Source organism: Dermacentor albipictus, chromosome 10, assembly GCF_038994185.2.
Source record: "Dermacentor albipictus isolate Rhodes 1998 colony chromosome 10, USDA_Dalb.pri_finalv2, whole genome shotgun sequence".
Classification (NCBI taxonomy): Eukaryota; Metazoa; Arthropoda; class Arachnida; order Ixodida; family Ixodidae; genus Dermacentor; species Dermacentor albipictus.
The window spans coordinates 95502561-95524929 of NC_091830.1; the positions used below are offsets into that span (position 1 = coordinate 95502561).

General features: G+C 45.8%; 1 protein-coding gene across 2 annotated transcripts in view; it reads right to left on the reverse strand.

Annotated features, from left to right (window-relative positions):
- LOC135921438 (acetylcholinesterase-like) overlaps positions 1 to 22369 on the reverse strand; it is a 145589-nt gene that overhangs the window by 61473 nt on the left and 61747 nt on the right. Inside the window, exons 3-4 of one of the 2 annotated variants that reach the window (XM_065455801.2) lie at positions 14767 to 15989; positions 2486 to 2653 (exon numbers count right to left, since the gene is read on the reverse strand). In XM_065455801.2, coding sequence (XP_065311873.1) covers positions 2512 to 2653; positions 14767 to 15989 — 1365 coding nt within the window. In that variant the 3' untranslated portion in view covers positions 2486 to 2511. Of the gene's footprint in view, positions 1 to 2485; positions 2654 to 14766; positions 15990 to 22369 lie in introns of those variants that run through there. The other variant, XM_065455802.1, reaches the window with a different exon arrangement.

A 22369-nucleotide genomic window follows, 5' to 3' on the forward strand; every position in this document is an offset into this window, starting at 1 on the left:
CGGAAGCGAGGGTATCATATTGTTTGTGTCGGCATCGGCGGCGTTGTCCCTGAAACCAACTCCACAGCTGGGGTTGACTCACTATCGGCGTCAGCGGCATCAGTCAGTCGCTGCTATCTCTTCCCTCCTCCCTTTATCGTGTTGTCCGCTTGCTGCGCGCGCTTCTGCCCCCATCGTTTGCCGCTGGGTGTACACGCCGCCCCCCTCCCCCCTCTTCCTGCGAGTCTCCGGTTGTCAAAGCGCCGGCTCGAACTTAATTCCTTTCTTCGCTCCTCCTCCAATGCAACCCCTGTGCGGTGGCAATCAGAGAGCCAGATCGGTGGCGGCGGATCTGTATATGTGCACCGCCCGAGCCGAAATTGCCGCTGCCGTTCGCCCTGTGCGGTGGCAATCAGAGAGCCAGATCGGTGGCGGCGGATCTGTATATGTGCACCGCCCGAGCCGAAATTGCCGCTACCGTTCGCCACTGCGAAATTATCTGCCAGTTCTTTCTGAGCCATGAGCGAGACGACCGATGGAAGTCCTCCGTCTGCTGCTGCTGCTGCTGCTGCTAAACGAGCTGCCAGAGCAGAGGCCCAGCGCCGTCGCCGTCAGAATCCAGAGGTGCGTGCCGCCGAAGCAGAAGCTTACCGTCGCCGCCTTCGAGATGATCCAGGAGTACGCGTCGCCGAAGCAGAGGCTAAGCGCCGCCGCCGAGAAGACCCTGCCGTTCGCGCCGCCGAAGCGGAGGCTCATCGCCGCCGTCGAGAGCAACCAGCAGTAAGCGAGGCTGAAGCAGAAGCTCATCGCCGCCGCCGAGAAGACCCTGCCGTTCGCGCCGCCGAAGCGGAGGCTCATCGCCGCCGTCGAGAGCAACCAGCAGTAAGCGAGGCTGAAGCAGAAGCTCATCGCCGCCGCCGAGAAGACCCTGCAGTTCGCGCCGCCGAAGCGGAGGCTCATCGCCGCCGTCGAGAGCAACCAACAGTAAGCGAGGCTGAAGCAGAAGCTCATCGCCGCCGCCGAGAACATCTTTGAGGATCAAGCATTGGTGTACCAAGTCGAACATATATCAGTCTATTTCTCTGACCACAAAGCTTCCTTCATGACTGTCAAGAACTGTTAGTGGAGTCTTTGTTAAAGGAATACGTGTGAAAAATAAAAAATAAAAATTCTGTGATAGCGCATACATGTGTTGCTCGATTTCTTTGCCTCAATCTATCGAAAAGGTGAAACAGCTTATTTGCTGCGCTCAAATTTCGCATTAGGAAGTAACGTAATCGTCGGTAATTTTTTTTCATCTGTTCTTAACTAGAAGTGCTAAGTGATTCGTTTATTAACACACCCTACCTTTCTCGTTTCTTCTTCAGCGATTACAGAACTGTTCAACTTACTGTACTATTCCATGACACCACCGTTTCATGAATAGATGACTGCCATCCCTGTTATTCAGTCCCTAGTTATTTTATGTGCACACTTACTTTTCCTGTAGATGGCTACCAAATTCAGCTGTTTTTAGGACATTTCGGCGTAAGTGCCACCTACCACCACTGGTTCAAGGTGATCCCCGTACGCGATATCAGCACCTTTTTGTCCATGGGAGAGCAGCATGCTTAAGAACATCTGATTTTATTACAACGTGCTCTACACTATTACATTTGTACATTTACACTCCTATTTCCCCACATGTCCAGTCCTAGAGGCGCCTTCTTCGAATACCTTTGTTCCCATGGAATATTTCCCAATTCTGAAGCGCCACCTACATCAAACTTCGCAAGCGTTAGAGACGAAATCTAGAGAGGTCAAATACCATTTAATGAAACAATTACAGACCGAAGCTACCCGACGATCTGCTAACCAGCAGGCTAACACTGTGCCGAAGCAGCACAGAATTATTCCGCAACTCGAAGTGGATGGAGGAAAATTATTTCCTTTAATGAAAATTCATCCACCTTGCGGATGTTAGAAGAATTGATTGGATATATTTGTTGTCCCAGCGCTTCGAATTCAAGTTTAATTAGGCGTCGCTTCGCGATCTGTTAGCCTCCTGGTTAGCTCAGAGGTTAGAGTGACCAGCCCGTAAGCGCGTTCATCGCAAGTTCGATTGCCGGACAAGGGCCCGTATTCGTTCGGCTGTGAAGATTTCTTTAAGAAAAAACCATGTAGCTTTCATTTGCACAACCGGGTGCGTGACAATCGCACTTTTGAGATTTGTCGTTTTCTTCCGCAACAGTATTCCATCGCGTCCTACAGCAAATTCAATCTAGTGTATGCTCCAAAGAAAAATTCAGGGGAATGAAAATTCATACTGAACTGTTGCAATACTTGTAAGGAGACTATATGCGTTGTCGTTGCTATTAGCTCTGAAACTGAGCCCTTCTAATGGTGCAGAAATTATTTATGAACAAGCGAATTTTACTTCTTCCAGAGGGGAAAAAGACTAGCAAATTTGCCAACTTAACCACTATCGTCATAGAATGTAGGTTTGATCAATAATAATACACATAAATAAGTAAACCACTTCTTTAATTTCTTTTAGAACAGTGGCCTCCATCGCTCGCAGTGACTTGCACGGAAATCCTGCGTGTGGTTGAAGGTATCGTGGTCCATCACCATCATAATGGGAGAACTCTGCGTGTACGGTGGCCATTGCTGGTTGTTTGGTAATTCTGGAACCCTAGAAGACGAGAGATATTGTCCTTGTCACGGCAACTTATTTACGTAAAAAAATAACAATAAGAGAAAGGGCAAGGCAAAGCAAAGTGCAGCGAACGGCGCATACATTCTTTGGGATCACTCATACAACACAAAGAACAACATATGTTTCAATGAAGAACAAGGTGAAAAGAAGCATCCGAACCACATAATTCATGACAAGGCGCTTAAGATAGCAATGCGAAGCACGTGACGCTCCCCGTATCCGTTGCCTGATGAAGATTACTCCTGCGCAAGCTGTCGCAGCGACGCTAGCTTGCAACGTGGGGAATGATGTCCCCAGCCTTTCGTATATAAAATGAGCAGCCTAGCAACTGATTTCAATGTTGTTGCGGCACCGCCATTGGTGGAGGCGTGCCTTCGGAATTAGGATTACTCCCATTCCTACCATTACTTTAAAATAGCACTGCAACCATCACACTAAAGCCATAAAGCATTGCACACAACCCTCAGCAGTTGCACTGGTGGTTTTCAACAGCTTCGCTGGACATCCACATTTTCAGGGCCAGGATGGCGAGTTTTTTAAAGTTTTATTTATTCAAAAATACTGCAGCTCTTCTGTAACCCTAGAATGAACGCAACCAAATAATTCAAACATCGCAAGCAACAGTACATGAGAATGAGTAAACCTTGCAGCAGAAATTGGTAAAGTACGATTGTACACAATACATATCATAGAGAACTGAAGATACAAATTAACAGAGACAATTATACTACAAAAAATAAAGCAGCATAAATAAGTACAATAAGTAACCCAAATTACGATCACATTCTGCCGGAGCGTAGTGTACACAATAACAAAATAATGTTATCGAGCTGGTCAGCAAATTTATAGCACTCAAAAAGACTTACTGGCAGGGAGTTCCAATCATTCACTGTTGTAGGAATGCTATAATTTGAGCAAAAGTGGGTGCCAATGAACAGGTCCGGTTTTGTTTTACACACTCTGTAAATCCAGTGAGATTTGACTAGAAAATAAAATTGATGTACAAACGGTAGGCAATTGATTTTTCTTGAGTTTTAGTAACGCTGCTACGCCATTTAGTTTATTAAGGTGTGTCAGCGAATCATGTCTCCTGTACTTGCCGCCAATAAACCTAACTGCTTTTCTATGTGCTCTCTCTATACTGGGGGAAAATATTTTTAAGCGTGAAACGCTTGTAGCCCTCGTTGTCGGCGACCTTCAAGTGATCCTGAGTTTCAAGAACAAAACAAGATCATCCGGGCAACGAGTCAAAACTTGACAATATGTGGTCTCTGGCCTCCATGGAGGAAGCAAAACTGAGGAGAGGCCCTACCCTCTCCGCGCGCTAGGAGAAACGTGTGTAGAAAATGACGTATTAGGTTCGTCTCTTTTTTTTTTTGCTCTTCTTTTGTTTCTTTTGCTGTCGCGGCCACGCTTTGGGGCCACGATGGCGGCTTTGTTATGATTCTGCGCGCCCGCACGTGTTGCTCCGTAGGTTTCGTACCGCGGCAAAAGGCGCCGTTTGAGCAGGTTTGCGTTCGCCTCCGTGTTTTGTTGCGCTGTGTCATCAGGACCATGCTCTCCCGGATGTTGCTGCGCCCACGTGGGACACGAGGGACTAATATTAAAGCTCGTGAAATGAACGCGCATGCAACACTTTAGGCAATGTACCGCGCCACGGCAAAAGGAACGGAAGAAGGATTATCCGCGAGAAATTTTGCCCCTTTAGGCGGAATCATTCTAACATGCAAGCGCAAACCGAAACCGATGCGTTTCAGAATCTATACAATGAACGCCTTGCAGGTCAGTGATTCCTGCTTTTTACCCCGCATGGTGCATGGGATTATATAGTGTTCAGTAACTTGCGTTTGCGCAAATTAAAACATATGTTGCTTAACTGTTGCTTGTTTCTCGCAGTACTAGTGACAGCACATAGTATTTTAAGCAGAGTGAGTTCGAGGTTCACGCACACCTGCACAGGTTTAACACGATATACGTGCTGAGAGAGCGTTGAGCAGAATATGTGCATTTTGATGCCATCGGCACCGGGCGCTGGCCAGTCGACGCTTCATCCGGAAATATCGGAAAGAAGCAGCTGTTTTGATTTGGGGACAAATCTTCCCTGCTGCAGGCGTATCTTATCTGTGCACGCGAGAAGAGCAGCGAAGTGAAGATTAGCGGATACGCTGCAAGAGTAAGGAGGCTCCGGAGAACGTTCTCCTGAGAACACATCAAACAGCTGTTCCATGGTCGCACGTAGACCCGTTTTACGCGCGTAAACTGTTCTGCACGCTGCACCGGCCATTGCAAAGCTTTGGTTCCGTGAAGCTTCACTTACCGTTGGAAGAAGACACCTCAGGCCGCAGTCAATGAATCGAAACGCGGAGTAAGAAATGGCATTGTGCCTCTACGCCGGCGTGCTGTCGTGGTGATGCGCGGCCACCCGAAATTTGTTCAATAAAGCACGACAATTCCTAAAGTCACAGCGAGAATACGTGTTGGTGCTTATAAACTATGAATGGGTCGCAAATGGGTCGGTATGTCGTACGTGTCTCCAGTGCGTTCTTGCAGTGCAGTGAGAATGCGTACATTTTTTTTTTCGTATCGCCACACGCCTAGCTTGCAAGTCCGTCTGAGAGCCCCAGTAAGCCCATGTAAAAGAAAGCAAGTAAAAGGCAGTGATTAAGGCAACCTCTTTTTAAAACACGGGAGAACTGGGAAGCAGCCGGTACCTGCAGTTGATGAGAACAGTTCGGTTGGCTGACCTTAAAAAGCATGTTTCTTTTCCTTAAAGCTGGTAAAAGCAGCCGATTCGAGCTCACGGCCAATTTCTTAAGTTCATGATGAACTTCCTTCAACATGATTTCGGCAACGGTAATGCAATGAGACGTCGCAATTGCATCCTTTTGTTTAGTACGGCTGCGGAGCGCGCGCTTCCGAGCAGCCCGGTTGCGCGCAGCGTGGCGTGGTTTCACGAGAAATGTAAACAAGAGAAATGTGGAGCAGAACAGAACAAGCAGAAACCAGGAGGCTTAAGAAAAGGGTTCTACTTAAATTGAGGATGACGCAACGAGCTATGGAAAGAAGAATGATGGGTGTAACGTTAAGGGATAAGAAAGGAGCAGATTGGGTGAGGGAACAAACGCGAGTTAATGACATCTTAGTTGAAATCAAGAAAAAAACGGGCAGTGGCAGGACATGTAATGAGGAGGGAATATAACCGATCGTCAATAAGCGTTACGGACTGGATTCCAAGTGAAGGGAAGCGTAGCAGGGGGCGGCAGAAAGTTAGGTGGGCGGATGAGACTAAGAAGTTTGCAGGGACGACATGGCAATGAATACATGACCGGGGTAGTTGGAGAAGTATGGGAGAGACCTTTGCCCTGCAGTGGGCGGAACCAGGCTGCTGCTGCTGATGATGATGGTAAACAAGATAGGAGAATTGACCCGATATAATGCCGCAGCAATGCCAATTTCCGGCTTCACTTAGCCCCTCCTAAATTTTTATTCCCCAATGCTTGGCTCTGCCCCTTTGTACAATACCGCATTATATGCGTGAGTTTCTGCGAAAACAAGTTAGAAAAGATATTGCTTCCGAGTTCTCTCTAACGCTTGTTCACAATATCACTGAAGCAGTAACTTTTGGTACGCTGAAGAATTATTTGTCATTTCCAATAGCGACGTTCAAAAGGCACATAGAGGGCACCACATACTTCACTGTCATCTTTTCAGCATGCCCACGGTTGCATGCGGGCCGGCAAAATTCTCTGTTTTTGTAATAAAGAGGTTCTCTCTCTCTCTCTGTCTCTATTTTTGGCGCTGAGACAAACCAGCCTGCGCGCGCGTTTTGCGTCTCCTCGAGAGATGGCGCCACGCTGCGTGGTGCCTTCGTCAGGCGCATTTCATCTTCTATCTGGTCGGTGCGCTCTGTATCCCTGGCGTCTGTCGCTGCCGGTTGTGCCACCATCACCCGGTTTTCTTATTCTAGCCGGGCAACGTCCATACGTACTAGTGCACAGTATGGCGTAGTGCGGTGTGGTGCGGTGTGGCGGGGCGTGCTGCTGCGAACATGTAGTTTGTTAGGTCGAACCTTGTTTTAGTACAGAAATCTGCAGTTGCGAAAGTGGCGCTAGGCACTCTCAACATCGCTCTAATTTGTGGAAATATGCATGTGCAAACAATCTATCGCAACGCATTCTGGTGGACTAATGTCACTGCCGTAGTTGACTTCTTCCTAATAGCTTACCTGCCTTGTCCATCCCACACAAAATATTAGTTTGGGGTCTGAAATATAAGGGTAAATTGGAACCGACCCTCCAGCAAACAATTCCGTTACAAATACAAGTAGTATTCAAGTCCCGCGTGTGGATTCCTTGACCATTTGGTCAGGGCTAAGTGAAAAAAATATGCCTAAAACTCTCCCATATGGATTAGAGAATCCATAATTAATCGCATTCTAGTCAATTGCTGGAACATTGAAGTCAGCCAGTAATATTAAGTTCTTACTGAGCTGCAAAAGGTAATCGTAGAAAAAGATAGTAGTCATCAGCCTCAGGTCTTCGATACAGCACACACAGAAATAATGAAGCACCAAAAACTGAAAGTTTGAAAGCAAACACTCATGCGGAAGAAATCGCTCAGCAACTGAGAGTTCATAGACATGCTTTGTAACGACGGTGACACCACCGCAAAGAGATTTGTGGTCACAACGGTAAAGCCATAGAGTTTCATACACTAATTACTAGAGGGAACTTTGGCGCCAGCGTCTACGGCAGCCACAAGCACGGTAATTCAGCCAGCATATGAATGAAGTGTAGTACATGGATTTGCCTAAACTTCATCCTTCTGGCTTCTCAAGGCTTCTTGACATTGTAAACGCGTCGTTTCTTGCCAAAATACCGTGTCATAAATAATTAAGTTAAATAAAGATAACCAAATTGTACGACGGCAGGATTTGATTTGAACAGTGGACCTTTACCACAGGAGACCGCTGTTCCGACCATCACGGCACGAAAGTATACATTGAGAAGTGGCATAAAACGCCCTTGTGAGATTCTCGCGGACAAGCCGGCGCATTCGGACGCTTGGCGTCTTTCGATTTGTCTACTATTACAGGCCGAACTACTGCAATAAGCAGCGATTGAACGTGTTTGCAGTCTTCGGCACTTAGAAACGTATAGACAGTCATGAGATAAAGTGTAACAAAGAAAGCCACAAGGACGTAGGAAATAACAAACAGGAAGATCAGACAAATGCGTATATTACCCATCATCCCCATGGTGGCTCAACGGCTACAGCGCCATAGTTCCCTCTAGTAGTTATTGTAGGAAACTCCTTTAGTAAAATTGATAACCAGGTGTTACGATCGCGCCTTGATAATGGCATCATACAACTAAGACTCAGTTATCACACATATTTGTCCGTCATGTGTGAGCAAAATGTGTTCCAGTTTGTCGATTTTCCTAACTGCGCTTCGTGCGTTAAAGCAAAGTAACCGAAGTTGGTGTTCCCCTACACGCTATCTGCCTTGATCAGTGCTTCTGTCTTGTGACGCGTCCCTACACGCGTTTGATAAAACATCCCAGTATTACAGGGTACTCTCAACACGAAGTTTGTCGTCAACAACAATTGCCTTCCTACCTCCCTCTTTATGTTGTTTTGTCGTTGCCCAGAAAAGCCTTCCTTTACGTAAAATGTGTGCACAGTAATTATATTGGAGATAAATGTCTGACTCCCTGACATAGCACGGACGTCGCCGTCGCCTCTTGTAACCGAGCAGAGGAGCACAGCGACAGAACAAAGCGAACGCGGTACGCAGAGGGGGACGAAAGACGCGAGGAGGAATTCGGAGGAGGAGGTGCAGCGGAACCATGAGGCTGAAAGCGGAAGAGGATGCTCTGTAGAAAGAGTGAGATGAAAAGCGCCATAGTTGCGCGGATCGTCTGGGAGGTCTGTCGGCGGCGGCTGCTGTGAATTGCGCCCGCGCGTCACCCACGCGCTCGCACTCGCGATCTACCGATTAGCAAGGCAGCGGTGCCACACTTCGCTCCGTTCGCAACCTGCCGCGTGAGACAGATGGCCTGTGGCAGATGCGAAATGAAAACATGTATGGAGCTGCGTTGAAATTTCGCATTAGGAAGCATCGCAATCGTTTAGGAAGTTTTCGGCTTGTTTTCGGGTTTTTATTTACGACGTGACTCAAAAGGCGTCAAACCATGTCCGTTTCTTCCGTACAGGAACTACGCACCTCCTAGGAGGTGCTGTACAGTGCACGGAACAGCACCATGGAAGGCGCCATGACGAAGTCGAGAACATTCTGCAGCAGAGATGCTTCCCCCACGGCTGAACAAAAATAATCTTATTCAGTGGATACAAGTGATTTAAAATGAAAACACTGCTGGCTGAAGAAATAAGTGCACGCTTACTGTTTAAACACACGCGGAAAAAATGCACTGCAATTAGGAAATCAAGAGCAATTCCTTGTCTGCCGCAAAGTGATCTATGCATATTGGTTTTCCACAGTAAACGCCAGCCAGTATGCCGCAAATAACAGTCTAATCTTGATCGGCAAGCCTCGATGTTTTTTTTTTTGCAGTCACCTTGCACGATTGAATGTATATATTGTGTTCTGTTTATTCAGTGAATTAATTGAGAAACACCTAAAGAACGATCAGCCCAAGTACTCCGTACAGGTTGTTAACAAGAGAAGCTTAAGCGTGCGGCCCCGGTGTTTATTACTGGGTAAATCCCGACGGTTCATTATTTCTCAATTATGTTCTTCTTCTTCGTATTGCTATCATTGTTATTACATCTCAATTATTCCCAAATATTTCTCAATTTTGGGTTACGTGTTTGTGTTCTTGGTAAATAACTATTTAATCACTACGACGAACGCGGTAGCAGTGGCACGAGCGCGTTTGCGTAGTATCGCCGACGGGCACTAATGAGCCAGCTGTGGAAGAAGACGACGATGCCGGAGCAAATCATGAAGATAGTTTTTTTTTCTAAAGACCGACACGATACTGGAGAAAGTAGCCCTTAACAGCTTCGCTATAAAATTACTGATAGGAAATTTCGTCATCGTTCTCTTCAATCTATAGGTATGGACCTAGTGATCATACCACGAACTAATCATGCTGCTAGTGTGCAAAAATATCTAATTACATCGCATTATAAGGCGAATTTATAAGCAGCATCGCTCAACTGGAGAGCGTGCCATGTATGTTAATCCAGAAGCATGCACTAGCAGCCACTAAAGGAAAAAGATTGATGAACGTTTTCACGTCCATGACATTTCCTATGAAGCCGATACATGGCACGCATCTGTGATGAGGATGAACAACACTTGCTGTGGCTCGAGAACAAGTTCACTGTTCATATACTACAGGAGGTTCAAATAAGATCAGTCGCCTGAAGGAGTCGCACTCGGGGAAGTAGCTTTACGAACTTTGCCTAATACAATACAATTTACTGAAAAAGCGCCAGCCATCGTACTGCAGAAAAGTGTTTCTTATCTGCTGAAGAGGGAATATTCGGCAGAGTTGGACTCATTTGCCGCGGAAACGAATTGACCGCTGTTCTTGGTCAAATTGCGCAATCTAAGTCACCTAGCTTGAATATAGCCAAGATGGCCGACATCAGTGCTGAAGAACTAGCCATTAACATGTCTGGAAAGGAAATTGACGACCTGGGGGAAAGTTAAAGAGCCGCTCCGCAGTCGGTGACCTAGCGTGGCTTGTCATATCTGGGTGGCTGCATTGGGAAGTTATTAATTGATTTTTGTAGTGGATCTTATGCCAACGTGCAAGAGTAATGATCTCCGTACGCTTTCATTTAAGGCCGAAAAGGAGTGGCTTGTTTTGTGGAAGGCCGGAGCTGCCGTTTCAGTTCAAGCTATTGAGTTTGTATGAGACCCTTTCATAACACCATGCAATGGTGATTATGCTCGAAGCTTTAAGCTGCATAATAAGCCTAAGTTTGACCGTGCGCCAATACGACGGTTGAATGTAATAGTGGCAACGCCGAAAAGCGGAAATAAACGAGCATTGATTGTGAACGAAGTCCTCATACTACATGTATGGTATAGCGCAAGCCCTCAACCCCAAACACACGCCTTCCAGCTACTCGCACAAGCTATGAAATCATTATGTGGGCTTGTGACAGTCACATGGTATTTAACAAAGAGATAGCCCGACATTGCGCTCTTTTGAGTGGTCGAATATTTATCTTTGTTTGTCCGGAACGCCCACTGCCAATGGATGGGTCAATGTTTATTATATAAGCCCCCCTCCCCTTTACGCCTTATATTACCCATTTACAGAGGTATCACAATATAGCCGTGGTCTATTCCTGATTCCATTCCAAGTGTTGAATCATACCTCGACCGTAAAGAAGGAAGAAAATCAATAAAAGAAAGCAAACTGATGTAAAATATTTCGTACAGCTGAGCGGTAATGCTGAATATATTTTTCCTAGGCAGCTGGGACTGTTTTACGGGTACAGGGGATGCAAAATTAAATACATGTGCTTATTAGTGAAGTGCTACATATAGTAAAGCTTAGTATTCGAAGACCTCAATAACAGAATGCGTCGCATTAACCTTATTTTAAAAGGAATCCTTAAGCAATCTTCAGAGCCATGGAAGGACACGGAAGTTGTTGTGACGGAGTTAAGAAATTGAGTGTGTCTATAGAATAGGGACGCAAATGCCAGATTACCCTCGGTCGATCATTGTGAAGTTCCTCCAGTTCAATGACAAAAGTACCACACTGATAAATGCACCTAAACTGGCAAACCTAAAATTCCCAGGTGTGTAGACTGAAGAGGACTTTTCGACCAGGATGTAACTTATAAGGCAGAAGCTAAGAGACTTAGCTTGTACTGAGTGAAAGTGTGGCTACAAAGCCAAGCTTGTATTTCAAAAGATTGTCCCAGAGAACAAAACATACTCCCTCGGCCGTACCATAAGCAGGGTAGCGGCTTTTTCGAAGCACCCTGCACCCTCTAAAACCCAGCGACGAAAACACGAAAGCCAGGACTCTTCTCTGTCAATTCTTGTGTCAGCCTTCCGTTGTCTGTATCATAAGCCAGATAAGCTGTGTTGCTACGTTGAATCATCTTCAGCAGATACAGTTTTAGACGCAGAAATCTGGCTATCACCAGATAGTGTAGACTGCGAGTTGTCATTATGTCGTCAATTTACACTATGCTGAAAATATAGGGTGAAGTTGTGAGGTGACGGTGCGCTAACTGGCAGTAAAAAACATTAAGAAAACTTAAAATTTTCATATTCATTCGTGCCTCGAAATTTTGTGGGCAGCCCTATGGTTGTCCTCGCGCGTCACCTGTGTAATTCGCGTCTGCTATGGCCCACCTGATTCATCTGAGGAACTTTGAGTACCTGAACTTTCATCCAAAACAAGTACCCAACTTCGTCAATATTTTAGCTGTGTATTTCAATTATCCAGCTATTTAATGTAAGCCATGCAGGTCTGTAGGTAGCTTAAGCGTGAATGACAAGATTTTTGTGACGTACTGTCGTCATTTGAATTAGACCAAGTGCTGTCTGCTTCAACATGTGGAAATTCACTTTTAGATCTTTTATTAACTACAGAGTCAAACAGTATCGCAGTAACTGTCGTGGATGGCAAGAACGATTACACTATCTTGCCTTGCGGATTGGTATGCGAGCCGGAAAAACGCACTCATGCACCCCATGTATGAGAATATCGAAACATACATACATACATACATACATACATACATACATACATACATACATACATACATACACACACACACACACACACACACACACACACACACACACACACACACACACACACACACATGCGTTCCTAGGGAGCAGAAAAACTAAGAGGGGAGTCGAAATAACGGAGGCCTTTTATATTAGAAAGTTTGGACATAGCTGTGCAAGCGCGCCTCTAGCGCTCTGTCACAAAGAGAAATGCCATTTTTTGTATAGCAGGCTATGACTGTATAACGTATAGACCGTTTTTTCGTAGGCGCCGCCATATTGTGAACGCAGTGGCGCCGCCTAGGAGCAGCGTCATACTGGCTTGGGTGAAAGCGGTCGTTTGCATGGCAGGTATACGCTCGGCGGTAGGTTCTGGCGTTTGTTCTCGCGGTCTAGCGGTCTGTTTAATATGACGCGCGTATTCTACGTGGTAAACGGTTCTGTGAGACGTGCTGAAGTGGTTTAAGGCATCATGGCCGGAACTTCTGCTGGCGTTGAGGTGGACGGAACACGCAGCGCGATGTGTGCGCGCATATCTGAGCTTACAATCAGCCCCGGAGATCACTTGCGTATTTCTGATTGTTCCAATCATGAATCTGACCTTACCCTCTATTTATAAGCTGCGGTTTAGGAGCCATGAAACATACGCGACGATTGTAACAACGTGGGTACCGTTGTGCTACGATAGGAGCTGTGATGTTATACTTTGACAAGCGTTCAAACTGTTCGCTGCAGGTTACATAGCGTGAATACTTGGTTCGATGGATGAGGTTTCCGCCCCTGAATAAAATAGTTTTGGCAAGTAATAGCAGCATACCTTACAGTCTGAATTAGGCTTGTCCAGCAAATGGTCTGTTTACGAACTGCGCGAGCGTCCTAAGCAGTGGTAGGTAATGGATTACATATATCTTTGTTCTATATGCCGCATGGCACAAGCATACGGCATCAGCAGTTATGTATTTATAAACGCTGTGCGGCGTGACTATGCGAGGTCCTATTGCAGCTTTAGCCCGTTTTCTTTTGCTTTTTCGAGAAAGAAGATGATAACCGAATTTTTATTTCGGTTGTGTTCGTTCCGTTCTCTACGACGCACTCACACGTATTACGGAAATTTTGTCCTCAAAAATAGGCATCGCATTCTTTTTATGCGATCCCTCTCATATATTATGGCTGTATGCAGGCCAAAAAGGCAATGCCGCAGCGCACAGCTTACATATGTATCGTGCTGGTTCACCAACCGCAGTGATCGCTGTGTTGAGCAGCGCCATCGGCCTCATGCCGGAAGGCTAGCGTAGACATATGGTAATTTGAAGCCTACTAGACTTGAAATGCGCGAGAACGATGCCGGTGAATCACAAATATTTGATAGCGCCTGCCGCTTAGATGTTTCGTGGTTGCCTAAGGTTGGCCGTGCACGAGCATGCGCTCTTATGCTTTATGTTTTACTCCCTACGTCAAGCGATTCGATAGTGAGCAGATTTACCATTTCATGCTGCTAATACAGAGACACCGGTTTCCTTTGTTGAATTAAAAACGATATAGGTAAAATAGTTCACAACACATACACACACCGCGAGTGATAATGTGCGTACACCGCGGCTGATAAAACGCGTCACATTTTTGCGCCCCCAAGAGATATTACCGCCTACTGTAGTTACCGATGCACCGAAAGGGTTCCCTGACGACCTTATATGAACGGACATGGCGTAAATTTCGCAAAGTACGATCTAAAACGCTCCAAAATCGTTCCGCAGCGCGCGACAGCAATACTTTCAAGCAGCGCCGCGCCGGATCGCCCAAGCCAGAGGGGGTGAAAAGCTCTCCGCGCGCCCTATCCTCCTCGCCCGATGAAACGGTCTATACGTATCGGGGGGGGGGGGGGCTGTACCAATGCATATTCTGAGCAATAAATATAACAGCTGGCGTGCTTCAAAGAAAAAGTCAGTATTTTGGCAGCGCTTTCTCTCAGTTATTCGTATCTCTGTTTATTCTTGTTTTACTCGAGTTGTTGAAACTTAGTTATAATGTTTACAAACACACGAGACGAAAATGCATTATATCGTCTGAAAACGAGATCACAGGTTTCCTTCCCACTCCTGTCAGCCGCAGTACGAAGGTGTTCGGAGTGCAAAATTTGCGTTTTGACATTTAGGTGCACTTTGCGGAACTCAAAGCGGTCAACGTAATGGGGAGTGCATGCGCCATGACGGTGTTCATGATTACTTCATTCCTGTGCACTTTCGGTAAGTGAAAACAAATACCTTATATTTCAGTTGAATATATGCCTCCGGACATGCTCACACTAAACATAGATTGGTTCTTAGTCAAGCGAAGGTGAGAAAACGTAACAAACCCTTCTTCAGAGAAGGTGGCCACCATCCGCATGAAGGCCTCACTCATGCGGCCGTCCCGCGATGCTGGCTCCGCGGCGTACTTCTCTCCGAAAACGAACGATATTTCGAAGGCATGGGGCGTCCCCATCCAGCCAGGCAGCGGTACTGTCGCCGACTTGTGGGCGAAGACGTAGGCGAACACTTTTCCTCCCCGTTCGCTGTGCTTGTCTGCCATGAACCGTAACGGACAGTTGAACACCCTGTCCGACGAGAAGTCGACGTACTGCCTCTTCAGAGCGTTGTTGTCACCTTGCGGAGCGTCGTCAACGTACATGCGTAGCACGTCTGGTGTGTCTTGCTTCCACAAACGTGACAAACAGGCTTCAAGAGACTCAGTGATTCTATTTGGAGACACCGAAACAAGGTCTTCAATTATGAAGTCAGGCACCGGCGGGAACAGGAACAAGATAGCCGCTTCGTCGGAAGTGACTCCCGCCATGACATCGACAGGCGTGAAAAAACCGCGCTTCAGTGCCTCAATTGGATTCCTCGGGAGGAAGGCGTCGTGATAGGTTGGAAAGAAAGCCATAAGTTTGGGGGCCGTGCTCTGTCCAGCCGCGGCAACGAGCTCATCTGTGGACTTGTTGCGGAGGCAACTTATGACGTCCTCAGGATTTGAAAACAGGTTGATTGCACCACCCTCGGAGCAGCCGACGATGCCAGCCACCTTGTCACCCTTGACCATGCTCTCATGTACCGTGTCCCACGTGTCGATGCTGTACATAGTGCCACTCATCAAGAGTGCTCTCTTGAAGAGACCCTCGCTCATGGGCGACATGATGTGTGCGTGCACGCTCCATGACCCCGCACTCTCTCCGAACAACGTGACTTGCTGTGGGTCACCCCCGAAAAATTCGATGTTGCGCCGCACCCACTGCAACGCCATGACCTGGTCTAGAAGACCAACGTTCCCCGGCGCATCTGGAGAGTTCGCGTTGAGGAAGCCGAGGATGCTTAGGCGGTAATTCATGGACACGACGAGGACCTCCGCGAACGCAGTCAACACGGCTCCGCTGTAGTTCGCCTCATTGGCGCTGCCGAACGCGAAGCCCCCTCCGTGGATCCAGATCAAGACCGGTCGACTCGAACTGGCGTTCCTGGCCAGTTCGGGGACCCATACGTTGAGATGAAGGCAGTCCTCCGTAATGTTGAGGTGGTCCATGCCGAAGCCCGGATAGGTTACCTGCACACCAAAAACGTAGGCACCGAGGTGTAATTTTATTTATTTACGAATACTGTTGGCCTGTCGGCCGTTACAGGGTGGGTCAAAGCAGCACTTGGACAATCAGTACAATACATGGTATTACAATTATACATATAGCAAAAAAACAAACAAGAAAAAACCAAGTTAGTAGCAGTATTTCGGCAATTAGTACAGTACATGAAGGCAGTACATGAATAGTGTTTTAATAGGAGAACATAAGTGAACAAAGAAGATACGTAAGCGAAATATAATACATATACTCGGATAAATATGACTATAAACGCAGTGTTAATAAACGAGTTCATACACTCTCCCCTCCCAAAGAAAAAGAAGAAAAAAAAACGCGAATACGTGCGTGCTTCCTTCAAAGTTGCCTGAAGTTTTTCTCGAATTCTTCCGCACTGATGCTTTCTCGCGTTAACACCGCTAACTCATTCTATTCTTTAATGGTTCTTGGGAAGAAGGAAAATGCGTAGGCGTTAATGTGTATCTGAGGTATTTGAAAAGTATTATATTTGCTTTTCCGTAGTGTTCTACCTTGTCGTGCTATCAAATACTGTTCGCTATTAATGTTGATTGTGTTCTTAGTGAGAAGAAAAAGGAACTTTAACCTAGCTATGCACCTGCGTTCAGCGAGCGTAGGCAAGTGCAGCAATCCGAGCATTTCGGAGACTGGATCTGTGCGACAATAACGCGATAGGATAAACCTTGCTGCTCGACGTTGAACTCTTTCCAGGCTCTCAAATAGCCCTGACTGATAAGGGTCCCAGATTATGCTGGCATATTCTAACGTGGGTCGAACGTACGTCAAATAAGCTGTTAGTTTTACTGACTGTGAGGCTAACTGCAATTTCCGTCGTAAGAACCAAAGCTTCCTTTCCGCAGTTTGGCATATTTTTGTAACATGGTTGGACCAGCTTAAATTCGCGGATATATGTATGCCTAAGTATTTCAGCACGTCAACCGTGGAAAGCACCGAAGAATTCACTGTGTAAATAAAATCAAAAATATGATTTATTTTATTCGTTATGCGCAATACAACAGTTTTACTCTCATTTATTTTCATTTTCCATTTGTCACACCATTTTTCTATAGCCCTAAGAGCGTCACTGAGTAATTTCTGATCTTCTGTGCTATTAATTTCTTTGTATAGTAAGCAATCGTCGGCGAAAAGTCGCACCATGATACCTTCGTCAATTGCTGAGGAAATGTCATTAATATATACTAAAAATAGTACAGGCCCTAACACAGACCCCTGAGGGACGCCAGACGTTATGTTCAACGGCTTTGATTTAGTGTGTTCCACTTCTACGTATAGGGTTCTGCTCCGGAGGTACGCGGTTATCCATTTTACTATTTAATTTAATGTAATTTCTAATTACATCTAATTTAATGTAATGCTTGCAGCGAGTTTTCATATTTATCTGGCACTGACGCTGGAATAAAGTTAAGGGCACCTGTACAAATTTCATCAGTTATGCCCGTAACGGCGAACATCTACCGCGACAAAATTACTCGCATCCTATTTGCCCTTTGGACATTTTACAAGCAGATTAGAGGCGTGAAACAAGAAGGTATTTAGAGCAGAATCATCATCATCGTCAGCCTACTTATGCTTAGTTCAAGGTGGAGACTTCTCCCGGCGATCTCCAATTACCCTCTTTAGCGCAATCGACATTAGGTCACGCCTGCAAATTTCCTGACTTCTTCTCAACACTTAGTAACGTGCTGTACTTGCCTTTACTTGCTTTCTCTAGGCGCTTACTTTGTAATTGTAGTAGACCATCCCTCATCTGTATTGTGTATCACATATGATCAAGCCATCTCCATTTCTTTTTCTTAAAATGAACTACAATATAGGTTACGAAAGTTCGCTCTTTAATCAACACCGCTGTCTTGCTATCTCTTAACGATATGCCTACATTTTACGTTGAATCACTCGTTGACTGATCCCCAGTTTTTTCCTATTCCTTAGTGCCGGTAGAATGCATTGATTGCAGGCTTGCGGTCATGATTTGTTAATGCCTGCCCTAAGCGGTCTGTCCCATCAGCATTCTTTTGTAAACTTATTTCCTGTTGCCCCGCTCACCTGTGAGTAATTTGTATTGTAAATGTTACTTGTGGATATATTTTAGAGATTGAGTGTTAATCACAAGTTCTCGTGCTCTACAATTCTCAATTGTAGTCAGCATGTTTGAAAACTGTTTTCAAACGTACTCTTAAACTTTATCACCTAAAGCACTCAATAATTTCTTGCTAGTCATTTATTGCAATGGTGGAAAAAGAGACTGTCATTTGCAGACTGTACGCGGAAGATATGGTCTCCTTTTAACCTCACTCCTAACTGTTCCCACTCTAACCACCCTAAAGCTCCTAAGCATGCAGTGAATAACATTGTAGAAGTTGTCTGCATGTGCCAGCCTGACCCCTTTCTTATGTAGTATTTTTCCGCTTCTTTGTGAAGAATTGAGGTAGTTGAGTAATATTTATACACATTCACAAGGATATTTACATGTGATTCCCGTACTCCTTGACTATAGACAGGGCCGCGGTGACTGATTGTATCCTTACTGAATCGAACGCCGTTCTGTATTCTGTGATATCAACTAGGAGCAGTACCACACCCCAGGTTTCTTAATTACTCGATTTACTACATGGATCTGATCCACTGTGACATATCCATTACTTAGTCGGTTTGCACTCATGGTTCAATGCACTTTGGGTCGATTGGCTTCAGTAGGGTAGAATTTAATAAACATATCGCTTGAAAGCATCTCATGTGGTATCAAATATTATAATTTCACCTTCCCAATTTCTTCTATCTTTATTTAAATGCACAGACCATTTGTAACTCCCATGTGGAGCGACATATTTCAGAACAAGCTTGGTACGGAGTAGGAAGCCAATTTTTCTGAGCTTGTTGAAGATGCATTTAGATATGTAGATAATTTCTGTATTGCGCCGTAACGTGACTAATGCCTAACGTGATGTCGCACACATTTGAAGAAAAATTGAGAGACAAGGCATAAAGTTAAATAATTTTTTATTTGCTCTATGATTATTAGTTACAGTTCATCGAACCAAGATAGCCCTTTAACGCGCATCATCTCTGCTTGCATCAACTACTCAGCTATGTTAATGCTATTCTTGTTTACAGTTAAGTGCCCTTTAAACTGGCGAAAATAGGAATCGTGCACATCAGTGGTGGTTCAAGGTAGAAAAAATTGTGCGAACCCCTAACCGAAATGGCCTTACAATCACAGGTCGACAAGTCACAGCGAGCTAGCTATGCGCAGGCTGTTACCACATTAAACGGTGCTAAATTTATTAAGAAATTGAAAGGCACCCAGAGAAAGGTGCGCAGCCTTAGAGATGATCGTAAAACAAAATTTGCAGTTACTCCGTACCTACGCAGGATAACTTATAAAGTGAAGCGCTTAGGAGCTGCACTTAATATTGACGTCCTGTTTCAATGTATTTTTCCCGCGATCATAGAAAGTTCCATAGCTTTACTACTGTACACAGCGAAGAATTTCTCGAATATATTTCATGCACTCTATTACAGTGGAGCTGTTAGAGCCTCGCTGGGTTTCTCTTGACGTCCGCAGCTTACCCGAGTTAGGGGAGAGAGAGAGCTACGAGAGTGAAAGCAAAGCATAAAAATAGCATTGCGCAGCACAGCGACGCGGCGAGAGTGGATGGAGCCTAGCGGGGGAGAAGCAGCGGTGCGTACGCGAGCGAGGAACGCAACCCGGATGCATGCCCCCTCCTGTGGCACGCGAGGCCAGGGCGTGAGGCGAGGGAGGAGGGGGGTTCTCCTCCGGCTGCTGCTAGGGTGCATTGATGTCCGCATCGCACGCCGCTCCATACAGCGTTCAGACAACCGCGGCGTCTACTACGGAGTTGGCCACGCGTATCGCGGACCCCGTAGTGGACGCCTTTAGGTTGTCTCACATGGCGCAATTGGGACGAAAAAAATCATTCTGCCGCGCACGTCGCAAATCGATTTTCGCTGACAGCTTTCACATGCGTCTGCGACAGCGCGATTTCCGTCGCAGCGAGGTGCAATGTTGCCCCTTGCTCACGAACTATCCATGCCTGTACCATTGAATAAAAGCAACATGGAAACTAGTCCTATATTAGATTTTTTTTCTATTATTCGTCTATAATAAAATAAGTACACCATATTTTAATGTTTAATAGCGTTGAGACTTCACTGTAGCCTGCAGATGCGGTGAGTGAGACATTGCACAACACCGCAAGTATGAGCGTGCGGCTCGTGCAGCGTCGGTGGGGTGGATTCATTTAGCACACTCTAGTTTTGTTGTTACTATGGAAGCCACAACTTCTTTCCTGGAGGAGTATTTGCTTTTGCAGAAGAACATGCTACTATTGAGTGTGCAAGTACAAGCAGCTGGCACAATTTGTAGCGGTGAGGAGGTTGACGACGGTGACGATCAAGTGGGCACGTGCCGTATGTTGAGGTAGCGTCCGCTCCCGACCATGATAGCGCGCAGCTTCTTCTTTTAAACGAATCGTGTAGGCGTAAGACGCCGTAAAATGCCTATGAAGCTCCTGAGCCGCAGGCGCTGGGGGGTACGCCCTATTAAAACATAACGAAAACAGGCGAGCGACATTGCTCCACAGAGCTAACAACGCGCCGTAAAACAGGAGAGTGCCTATTTTGACGGCGCTTTGTTTCCTCCCACATTGCCCTTCTCACATCGCGCCGATCGCTGAGACACGGCGACGGCATGACCAACTTGTTGGAATCCGGCCGCGGAGAACCCACCACGTTGCGGCGGTAGCTGAGCGACGGAATTCGCTGTGTCGCTGACTGAAAATCGCGCCATGCGAAACAACCATTTGGCGGAAACCTTAGGGACGCGTCGCCGGCACTCGTGTGTCGTGTTTGCAACTTGGCACTATTTGACTGGCCTTCCCCCGGCGCCGCTAGTCTCTCGTGTTTGCGACTGCAGAGCCACGCATAACCTTTACCTATGCGGTTTAGCTGTCACAAGGTTCGCGTAGGCTTATTTGGTCATTGTATCCCCGTACGTATAAAACATCATCAGACGTCATAAAATAATCTGGGATGTGGCATTTGTTGTCCATTTCGGAGGGCGTGGGAGCGTTCCCGTTTTATGTGGGACAGAGATTGTGTTTAAAGCTTTTTAACCAAATCACGCGAGAATTATCATAGGCCTTCCATATTAGGAAAAGAGGGGATGCTTGCGTCAAGCCATCCCTTTGTGGTGCTAACATTTCACGAATGTTGGCACATATGTATTTTCATATTTGTGCTTTCGGGTCTTTAGCGTGTAAGTATCGGTGTATCGTTTTTATTTTCATTCCGTGCCTTGTTTGGTATGTGCGCTGACTTATATGTGCATAGTTGTGATGCTTCTTCAATACATCCTTTCATTTGGAGTGAAAGCCTTGTCGTGTGGTTTGCCATGTCTTTATTGCGCTTTAAAGGTTCTCATAATAAATGTTACACTTTAGCCAGGCTATCCATCTTACAGCAGCGATATATTGCTTGTTTTCATCAGGAGTCAGGCAGATTAAATTTTAATGTTCGATGAGTTTTCAAGGTACGTAAATGTATTCGAGCAAATTTTTAGTGGTCATTTAAGCAGGTTGGCATGATTGGAAATGACGCAGACTGTATTCGTCTTTAGCAACACCTAAAGAAATACTCTCTTCGCGCGTTATCATTTATGAGGGTAATGTTGCTGGACTCGGTAGAAAGCCCACGAAATACGAAAACGAATGGCGTCATTGTCTTCTGGTGCGTCTGATGTCAAGCGCTTTTATTCAGGTTTCCGTAGAAGGAAGGCCAGCTTCGTGAGTTGACGGCGTTGTTTCTGTATTACCCTATAAAATGAAAAGTTAATTATTGGCATGCGTTTTAATCGACCTATAAGTTCTCCACACAACATAGTTGAGACAGACTCTGGCGGTGGACCAATCTAAAATTTGTAGCTCTTTTGGCACGTCTGATGCGTATGCTAAGCTTAGTAAGTATGTGTGAATGATGCGGCATTTACAAGCGTTATGCCCATGTTTTACTGGCGTCCAGGGAGAACAAAAAGCCAGATTGAGTTTAAACTTAAAGAAAATAGCGCACAGTGCCTTGGGTTAGAGCGTTAGAGTGTGTTGTCTAAATAGGGGCCGCCAAAATGTTCAATAGAACTTTTTGCAAAAAAGAAACTCCTCGTTGAAACTTAAGCTGTGACGCCACAAGGACGCAAAAGTCTACTATGCATGTTGTTTTTCTTCTGCATTATCATTTAAATGTTTACTATGAATTTGACTCTCACGGAATGCAAACAAAACAGTAGCTGACCAGGAGGTAT